A 10,238-nucleotide genomic window follows, 5' to 3' on the forward strand; every position below is an offset into this window, starting at 1 on the left:
TGCTGACATGGCGGGGTCAAAGTGGTATTTGACCAGTGGGACCCTCTCCGGTGACCCGTCACTTTCGCTGCCGACGCGGACGCACTGCTGGGCCGCCCTGGATACATCGACGCCCGACGGTTTCCTCTGTCCGCGCCGGATGCAGAGCTGAGGTGGAGCGAGGGGGTCCGCTTGGATCTGGAGAAGAGCACCACAAGAGGCAGGCAGGCTGCCATGAAGTAGCGCACGGTGGCGGCAGCGGTTCACGCAGGAACCGTGGTAGGAGGCCGGAGATGCTCGCCTGGATCTGGGTTAGGAGGCGCGGGTTGGTGAGAGAGGTTCGATTTGGGATGGGGGAGGAGGGCGGCGACGGCCGGTGGCGCGAGGCGACGGGGATCCTGGGACTGCTCCCCAGAACGGCTGCTTGTCTGCCCCGACGACCTGGCCACTGGATTCGGTTCACATGGCTGCTAACACGCTGCAGCGGGCCGGGGTGGGCGGGGAAGTGCGGCGGCTTGCCGGGATCCAGAGCAGGCAGTAAGGAACGAGGACAGGTGTGGTGGGTCGCCGCTACCACCGCATGTTGTCCACTGGTGGACCCGCGTGTGCTCCAGACACCCCAGCCCGGGATATAGGTCGTCGCCAGCGGACCCCGGCTCCCCGCACCTGTCGCCACCGGTGGACATGCCGCATGCGTCGTCGACCATAGAGGCCCGAGGTTGCACAAGGAAGGAGGAGGAGAGCCCACAGTCAACAAAACAGCTTGACCGAGTCCAACTCAACAAAACCACCCGACCAAATCCACTTTGGGTGGGTATTGAACGGGATTGGCTTCATTAAGGGGTGAAGTGAACCATTTGAGACTTCAGGGGGTTATGTGAACCATCGATTTTGTTCAGTGGAGCTTTTTTCTTTCCTTTCTTCTTTCTGCACTCCCGATTGGTGAGTCTTTTCTTCCAGTAACCATTCAAACCAAATTGACCACCTAATCAGCAATGCTTACTTGCTGAGTTGCTTCTCTCTTTAAAATAAGTTTGGTGAGTTCCTAACTTCCTCATTATACTAACCAGGAAATTTTCTTACAAACCCCACTAAATTGACCACCTAATCAACGATGTGTAATTGCTGAATTCCTAAGTTCCTTGCATTGTACTAACCATGAAGCCTCAGGCTGAAAAAAGGTGATGCTCGAGATGCACTAGTTCATCACAGTAACCCAAACACGAAGGTAACAGAAACCTCATGAAAGTTACACAGTATACGACTTGTAGAACACTAAGCATTAGGCACGTCTGCAAGTTTTTCAATTTTGCACCAAATTGACCACTTGTAACTATGACTACCTATCTTAATGCAAAGATGTGCAAATTATGTTTATCACATTCAACAAGAAAGGAAACTTGACCACACCACAACGAATTATGTGTTCCAATAGTGCTTGAAAAAATATAATAGAATTGTAGAAAAGCTGATCAACTGATGCACTGTAAAATATTAGTTAAAGAACTGGTGTAATCAGTAGAAAACAAACAGAAGGGGCTACAATAGTGAAGCATTTATTGAGAAAACAATTTAAAATAATGTGAGAAAGCAGAAAAATACGAACCATATAGTAATGGGCGTGAATTCTTCGCGAATTATATCCAACAGCATCTTAAAGAAATTCTCTATTCGATCACGGGCAGTAGTTGTTGGTAAACAACTTTTGACAAGTGCTTTGAGACAATAAATCTACATTGGCCACAAAACAATTAGAGAGCAAAAATGAAAATTCCATCGTGAATATTACTCGCATGTGGAACTCCCTACTAGATCTACCATGAGTTGAATGTTTTATTTTGTCCAGAACTTACCTTCAGTTTGCAAGAGAAACTGCATGCAGAATTTTCATTGGAGGGTGACAGTTCCGGAGTTGAAACAAACTGCATAAACCATAGCAGACATCAAATTGCTATGTCTTAGTCCAGATATCACTGCTAAAAAATATATTACCTACCTCAGGTGAGACAAAAACACGTTGAACAAAATTGATAAATTGGTCGTCATATGATGTATACATGGAAGGAGAATACTCCAATATTAAGCCCAACGACTGTAATAGAGTTGGGATATTATGGTTATCATGTAGACCACCAACAACTTTCTGCAGGGAAGAGAGGATCATATAAGTCGTCCACCAAAGTACGCCTTCATTTAAAAACAAAGGCATGAAAAAAATAAGAAGAAATAGCTAGCTACCAAAAACATCGTGACCATTTTAGCATCAGAAACAATCATTCTGCAAAGGTTTGAGCATTTCCATATGTAAACAATTGTCATCTGGGAACTGGGTCAGTGAAGCAATTGTAGAACAGAACTAATTAGTACCTACCTTACATAATTTGGCAAATTTCTTGTCATCTGGAGACTGGATCAGTGAAGCAATTGCAGAAATGGCATATTTCGATTCAGCACGTGTTCCTTCAATACACTTTTGCTCCAGTAAGAGGTAGACATCACTACTGGAGAAAAAAGACAACTTACTATGAGTAAAATATTCATCTTAAGATAACTAAAGATGGAGAGACCTACCACACTTGCAATCATTAAATACAAAAAAGGTATTGACATTTTCCTATCCCTACATTTTCTTTATATTACCGCCCATTGCACTTCTAGATTGGTAAGGTGGTGAATAGGAGTAAAGTGTTTTTCGCCAGTTTTTAGTGAGCTAATACAAAATCTCTGGAGAAGAAGAAAAAAAGGCAAACAGGAGGATATTTAAAATTTCAAAACGGCCATTTAGTTTCAGGCTTGAGTAATACTGTACATTGCTGATTCATCAAACATGAACCATTCATAGAGCAATTATCAACAAACAGACAGATCAAGACAATCCAACTTCCAATACAATGACAGTTTATTTTACCTGAAATTAATAGATAATTTACACGGTGATTTTGCCAAATATGCCAACATTTGGAGACTCTTCTCATTTATCAGGACTGAGTCTTCGGAGAACAACTTTAGCAAGTACTCCTCTGAGCCTCTGAATAATGATGGAAACACCATTGCAACTAGCTACATGATTACACATTTGAGTCAGAAGTATAGAAGATGACCCTTAAAAGGAGATGAAAATGTGTGCATGAACTAAAAAACAAATGTGCCGTTAAGCACAAAAAAGTTTAATCAATGGTAAAAACTGAAAATGCAGTAAGCTTCAAAAGATTGCATGCTTGCAGCAAAGAGTTCATATTCCTAAAAGAAAACAAATAATTTGCCAGCTATTAATAACTTACCAGTAAAAGATCACATGCGGACTCTGCATAATGGGTTAATTCATTTCTGCAGGAGAAAAGAACCTCCAAAATGGCACAAATCATCTCCCAATTAAATAGTGAATGCGAGAGTTTTGTAGACAGTTCTTTGCAGAAGCTGTAAATTTGGTGTTTGTTACCAATTCTCTTGAGAAATGAATCCTGCAGTCATTCACGCACGAACTTAGGTTTGATTTGGGTATGTTCTATGATACAAATCTTAAAAAAAAACTCTGTTGCATAAATAATACCATGTGGAGAAAAAAAGAGTTCAATACACATATGGCTGCTCATAGTGGGAGTAACATAAGTAGTAACATGCATGCCATATAGGCAAAAAATATGATATGGCAAGTAATTAATGAGGAGAGAGGCAAATGGAGTAACATAATATGTTGCCATCACATAGCGGATCCCAATGTAAAATGACTCTACAAAGTAATAAATGAAGCTCTCTATGTTATCACACACATGTCACTACCCACTATGAAGGTAGTAACGTATACATGCATGTTGCTAGTCTAAGTTACTCGCCACTATGACTAGTCTAACAGGGTACTAACGTACTTGCACTAACTTGTAAACTGGGACCATTTAATGCTCCACAGAACTCACAGTTAGCAGCTTAATAGTTTAACAGAACAAGGAAGAGTCAGGCATTCTGTAGTTTGCTGAAAACTAGAGAGATTTAGCATCACGCAAATGTTCAAGTTCAAATTTGACCTCAGGATGGGAAACAACACAATGCAGACCCACCTTGAAAACAAAACAATGCAGATCCCGCTGGAAAGACAAAACAATGAAGATCCCACTGGAAAGACAAATTCACTTTGTTTGTTTTCCATGTGCACTAAATGAGTTCTACCTAGACTTTCCTTTTCTCTATCTCTTATCTCTAGGAAGCTCGACTACCCCTTGTATTTGCTCTCCTTTGGATATTTTACTTTTACTTTTCCCTCAATCTCAGTATTATTATATTCTCGGGAGAACCCCCGTACTGATTGCGCAGAAAAAGAGACTGGCTCGATTTTCATGATAATCATTTAAATCATTCAGTCCTCAAACTGGAGGGCATGTACATGTTCCCATGCAAAATAATCAACATGGTATATGCCACCGCTGATGACTTCTAACTAGGATCATGCAATAGGAATTAAGGATGCCATGAAAAAGAAACATATGAATATTAAACTACGTTTGGAAAGTATACACCACGGCTTCCTCAGTAAGTTTATAGTTGAGCAAACAAAAGCAGGAGAAAACAAACAATTTACTGTCTCGTCAGTTAAAAGGACCAAACGAGTATTACTCTGATTGATCGAACTGTTGCAAAAGTAGTGCCCTCTTTGCTTATTTCAGTCAAATCCTTAAATATGTTATTATCCTTCATCTGGTGCAAAATCTCAAAGCAGTCTTCAACTTTAGAGATATCTGTAAAGGAAGCGGACATCTTCCTTAATGACGCACAAATTTTCTTCTGTATTTCATCTGAAGATTCTTCCTGTAGCACATACAAGGTTCAATTTGAGAAAAAAGTTCACTAAATGTTCAGTATCTATTGATGAATTACAAACCTTCTTTGCTCGAAGTGATAAATATGCTTGCAACTCCAGTTGCAACCTAAAGGAAAATGTCTAAATGTCAAAATGTGCTTCACAGAGTTATTACATCATCGTAGTATATACTATGCTACAAGTGTTTACCTTCTTTTCTGAGAAAAGATGGCATGCAAAGCCTTAACATGTTGTGATTTGAAATAAGAAAAAAACTCAACCCAATGCATTGCTCTTTCTTTTGGAGAAAGTGGTGATGGAAAGAGTTCTTCAGCAAAAATAAGCCCCATATTGTGTGGCCTGCCAAAATATAGAAGCCAGTAACTCAACACAATAGGCATGACTGAGTATGAGAGAGAGAGAGAGAGAGAGAGATGAACAAACCTGAAAGATTCACAATCTTTGTCAAAACAGAGAACAATAAGTTTAGCTGGGATTTGTTCATAGTGAGTATTAATTGCCGCGGTTCCTTTGGAGCATTTCTCACAGTAATCTCGATACAGCTCCACCAACTTATGCATTACATTCTTTCTGACAGATATCTGGAAAATGTTTCAGTGAGGCACCATCGAGAAACTGCGGTGCAAAATAACAATAATACCTGCTCACCTTTTTGTCACGTAGCCTCTCTGCTGCTTGTAATATCAACTCAGAAGGAAATGAGCTTAGATTTGATTTGGCTAAATCACAAACTGCATAAACAGCTCTGATCCTCACTTTGTCATCAAAATCCAATAACCTTCCTTCAAGAGATTCTGCCAAAAGGAACAAAATATCCACATGAAAAGGATGCTTACACATGGTAATGCGCATATAGTAACCACAGATAAAAGTAGTAGTCTTACTGAGAACTTTCTGTGCTACATTTCCAGATGATGCAGCAATGTAGCATGCTTTTGCTGCATCAATTGCAGCAATTCTTACTTCTGCAGATTTGTCAGAGAATCTCTTCAAGAATTCAGTAAATAATATCTGGTTTTCTTGACCAAAGCGAAGATTAGAGAAGACAAGAAGCTTCCCAATCAGGTGCACTGCCTCCAGTCGGATATCAACCTGGTCACTCTAAGGAGGTAGACGGTACATGTTCAGGGAGAATACAATGCAAATATAATAGCATAACAAAGTTAAAAGAAAATAACATACCAGGAGCTCATGAGTTAAGCATGGAATAACAGCAAAAAGCATCTGGGGTGCGCACTGGAATATTTCCAGAATAATTTTATGATGCAGCTTCCTGTGTTCATTAACCGGTGCATCCTTGCTCAAAATGCATGATGTCAAAAAAATTCGAACTATGTGCTCCAATTTCTCAGCACAGTTTTGAATGATGTCAACGGCAAGCTTGTGGGCTCCTCCCTGCATGGGCAACAAGAAGCAAACGAGCATTAGTTTGGACCAAAGAACAATAATGCAGGCTTCCGGATATCTAAGCTATTCATGCAGAGAAGAACATATTGTAAGGAAGGGAGAGTATCAGGTGATACCACACCTAAAATGCTCCCATGATACCAACTTCAAAAAATCAATTTTAGATGTTTCGAAAAAATCTGAATTTTTTTGTGAATGTTCACAACGTATGTGACTACAACCCCTAAAAAAATCAGATCCAAATTCGAAATACAAATTGAGAAACAAAAATGACAAATCTAGCATGAATAGTGTCACAAAAGGACAAAAGCAAAATTGACACTATTCACATCTGAATTTGTTTCTCAATGTACATTTCGAATTTGAAGCTGAATTTTTTAGGGGATGTAGACACATTCCATGTGAACATTCATGATTTTCTTCAGAATTTTTTGAAATGGTATCATGGGAGCATTTAGGGTGTGGTATTACTGGATATTCTCCTTGTAACAAAACATTACTCGCACCATCAACCTCAACTTACAGTTAGTATTAAATGAACAGTAAAGAATTTACCTTGTCCTCTTTTACTAAATTGCGGAAAATCACATCCAGAAGAGGCTGAGTAACTTTTTCATTTAATATCTGTGTCATTATTGATAGCATAGCCTGGTGCACACATTGCTGAAGACCTTGCCTGTAAACAGTTTCACAATCAAGGAGTTAACCACTTAATGAAAAGAATCCAATTTAAATTTTCAGAAACAGTAATTATGTGTGGCAGACAACTTTGAACATGAGCACACCATGAATTAGCACACATAACATAGAGAAAACTACTTGCATAATGGAATTTCTGCTCTTGCTGAGCCAAGGATAACAGTTTGGTTTTGAGTATAAATTTGTTTAAGGAAAATGAATGTTGCCAATTATCTTAACAGGTTTAAGGACAACAAGAGAATAGTACCACAAGGCGCATACGCAACTCTTTTGTGGCCAAGACATGTTCACCAAATCACCTCCATACACTAGGTACATCGCCCGTTGCACTTGATAAGGAACCCATGAGATCCCATTAAGTATTGAAAAGTTCTACAGCAAACATGATAGTGCACACTGACATTTACTGTGATACATGTAAACGGAAACCTGACGATTTGAGAGTTCATAGCTTTCTCCGTAATACCTAGAAATAGCCAGCTCAATGGAAGAACAAACATAGCACTGCATATTTACAGTTTGCGGTAGACAGTATTGGAGATCTTGATGATGTGATACACAGTATTGGAGGTCTTGATGATCACAATTCCAAAATCTCAAAATGGGAAGACGGTACAAAAAGAGACCGATTGATAGGACATAAGTGAAAAAATGTACACATGATTTTCAAATCAAAGCCAGTATGAGTAAGACCAATGTATCTACAATTGAAAGTTAGGTACTGACAAATGAGCATTAAGCTTGATTCTTGGTTGTAACAAAATATAGGCATATAACAACAAGAGCAGTAGATTTAGTCTTACTTTGCTGCCGAGAAGAATATTTTGGCCATATCAAGAACCAAGTCCTGACAACCAGTGTCAACCATAATTACAGAGCATCTAAGCGCAGCAACATTCTCCAGTATTTTCATCCTTCTCGTAAGATATGGACTTCCAATGTCTGCAAGCCGTGAAAATTCGCTGATGAAGAGCCTAAATATTTCCTGAGATAAAGCAATTACCATAGTGTTATAGGAGTGTGGTCCTTATTCCAATTGTTCTTTGACATTAAATAACTCAAAAACCGAAAATGGATAATGTTACAGAAATAATCTGACAAATATGGCTGTTAGGTAGTGCTTCATATTTTCACAACACTAAATGGTAATGGTACAAGAAGTCAGTGACAGCCAAGAATTGAAAGACATAAGTGTTAAATATACCTTAAATATTTCGTCAGTAAAAGGTGGATCAGGTGCAAGGATTCGCATAACTTCAATGAAGCAGACAGCAACAAGAAGTCTGACATCCTTGTCCTTGTGGCTAAGTAAAGTGTTCTGGACCAGTGATTTACTCAAAGGACGTAGAGCATCATGCAGAGAGGAGGACTGACTCAACTCTGATAAAGCACTTTCAGCTTGCTGCAGATAATAAGAAAAACATGTTAAGTAAATTCAAATTTATTCAAAGAAAAAATAATGAAAAGAAACAACCAATTAGAGAAAATGTCAAGCTGCAAAGTATTAATGTGCTACTCTTTTCCCTTTGGATGATTATGGTGAGCTAGCCTGCATCCCTGTCCTACTAGGTCAAGGTTCAACTGTCGGAGGGGTTGTCATGGTATACATGCATTAAACAAAAGTATGCAAATATGTAACCCCTAATGGGAGCTAGAAAACAGTTCAGGTAGAGATCCAACAATGTATTTGTACAAAGCCATTGCTCTAAACTCCCGCAAACGCTGGATAAAATACAATTACAGTACAACCAGATCAAAACTGTGTTCTCGTATAACAGTAAAAAGGCAAATATCCGTTTCAGGGGAAAAGGGGAAGGACCGAAATTAACCCACTTGATCTCCAGTTAACCTGTTTATCATGTAAAATGGATCGAAATACTCAAATGTTACTGACGGTTTAAGATAATGAATAGGTTGAAGCCTGAAAAAACAAATCTGCTTTGTTCCTTATCCATAAATCTCCATTACTAGTACCTTCCTTCATATTACCAATTCACAAAGCAGGCAAACTTGAAACAACAAGTGCTCACAAAATTGTTTACTGATGAAATAATAGACATGTGACAATTAACTGAAGGTTCTCTGACTGCCTCCAGTTGGCAGGGAAATAGACGGTACTGGTACTCTTTCAACAGAGGGGAAACAAGTTTCGAGCGCTCATAAACACCATAGATCCATGCCGAGTTGACACTAAACACCTCAGAGGCTTTGCTCAAACTGTCAAACATAAGCATAGTGAACATAAAGTCGCAAAAAAAAAGCATAGTGAACATACAACCTCGTCAGCATCGCTGCCCCTGTGCCCCATCGCACGAGTTACTACATGGTGCTCGAATTCGCCAGCCCCTCGTAACCCCATGGAGGTTGGAGCGGAATCGTGAACCACAGCTACTAATTTTAGCACTACCAGGTAGCACTACAGTCAGTGTTCGAGAGCCCCCCAAAAAAAAAAACACTAAAATCAGCGGTGCCCTTCGAGGCAATTTCAAAACCCCAGAAGCAGTACAGCGTCTCGCGAGGAACGGAAGCGAGCGGGTTTAGATCGGAGGAGGACTGGTGCGGGACGGACGGGGGCGGTCACCTTGAGGAGCTTGACGAGGGCGTCCTTGCCGAGGCGCGGCTGCGCGAGGCGCTTCCCGACCTCGCTCACGACTTGCCCCGGCGAGCCAGACATTGCGGCGGCGGAGGCGGCGGCTTCGATCTCGGGGCCCGAAACCCTAGGCTAGTGGGCTAGGAGGCGGTGGGGTTGGGGGTGAGGGCCGGGGGGGGAGGCCATGGATGGAATTGCGAGTACGGAAAAAGGCAGTCGGTCTCAGAGCGGGGCGGGGGTGTTGGGGAAGGGGTCGGGGACGGCGGGTTTTTGCCGTTGCACCCTCGGCGCACGCACGACGCACCTGCCACTGCCAGCAACATTTTCCCAGGGATCCAGATTATATTTGCTTAACTAGGGGAGCGAATGTGAAAAGAAATAAGGCCCCCGGATAATACATTCGTCAATTTTGCGACCGGCAAAATACTAGTGGGGTTACTTTATTTTTTTAATAATAACACACTCGAGGAGTCTTCTGGAATCTAGAGGAACACGGCATCAGCCAAAAATTGGTTTCCCGCCCATGGGAAACAGCTCCCGCGCTCGGAGCATCGGAGTGCTGGGCTGGATCCACCGATGTTAATCGGCCCGTAACCAAAGCGAGTGGCATGCAGAACAAATGTAGGCCCCCAGCCCAGGTTAGCCCACTGCGGGTTCAGTTTTCCCATTCTGGATAAACCGCGCACAAATAACGGAGATAAATTTGGGACGACTAGAAGAAGAATTTAGGGCATGTACAATGATTGATAA

At 41.1% G+C, this 10,238-nt stretch overlaps 1 protein-coding gene across 7 annotated transcripts in view; it reads right to left on the minus strand.

The window, feature by feature from the left end:
- LOC123079892 (sister chromatid cohesion protein PDS5 homolog A) overlaps positions 1 to 9,733 on the minus strand; it is a 14,605-nt gene extending 4,872 nt beyond the window's left edge. For 4 of the 7 annotated variants that reach the window (XM_044502720.1, XM_044502718.1, XM_044502719.1 and 1 more), the window contains exons 1-16: positions 9,480 to 9,733; positions 8,103 to 8,300; positions 7,702 to 7,883; positions 6,755 to 6,875; positions 5,975 to 6,187; positions 5,441 to 5,893; positions 5,216 to 5,373; positions 4,982 to 5,131; positions 4,853 to 4,898; positions 4,588 to 4,779; positions 3,261 to 3,440; positions 2,888 to 3,039; positions 2,351 to 2,480; positions 1,976 to 2,122; positions 1,833 to 1,901; positions 1,586 to 1,710 (exon numbers count right to left, since the gene is read on the minus strand). In XM_044502720.1, the coding sequence (XP_044358655.1) occupies positions 1,586 to 1,710; positions 1,833 to 1,901; positions 1,976 to 2,122; positions 2,351 to 2,480; positions 2,888 to 3,039; positions 3,261 to 3,440; positions 4,588 to 4,779; positions 4,853 to 4,898; positions 4,982 to 5,131; positions 5,216 to 5,373; positions 5,441 to 5,893; positions 5,975 to 6,187; positions 6,755 to 6,875; positions 7,702 to 7,883; positions 8,103 to 8,300; positions 9,480 to 9,572 (2,609 nt within the window). In that variant the 5' untranslated portion in view covers positions 9,573 to 9,733. The remainder of the gene's footprint in view (positions 1 to 1,585; positions 1,711 to 1,832; positions 1,902 to 1,975; positions 2,123 to 2,350; positions 2,481 to 2,887; positions 3,040 to 3,260; positions 3,441 to 4,587; positions 4,780 to 4,852; positions 4,899 to 4,981; positions 5,132 to 5,215; positions 5,374 to 5,440; positions 5,894 to 5,974; positions 6,188 to 6,754; positions 6,876 to 7,701; positions 7,884 to 8,102; positions 8,301 to 9,479) is intronic. The other 3 variants (XM_044502722.1, XM_044502721.1, XM_044502723.1) reach the window with 2 other exon arrangements.
- Between the last annotated feature and the right edge of the window lie 505 nt (positions 9,734 to 10,238).

This window comes from Triticum aestivum, chromosome 3D (assembly GCF_018294505.1).
Source record: "Triticum aestivum cultivar Chinese Spring chromosome 3D, IWGSC CS RefSeq v2.1, whole genome shotgun sequence".
In the NCBI taxonomy this organism is placed as follows: domain Eukaryota; kingdom Viridiplantae; phylum Streptophyta; class Magnoliopsida; order Poales; family Poaceae; genus Triticum; species Triticum aestivum.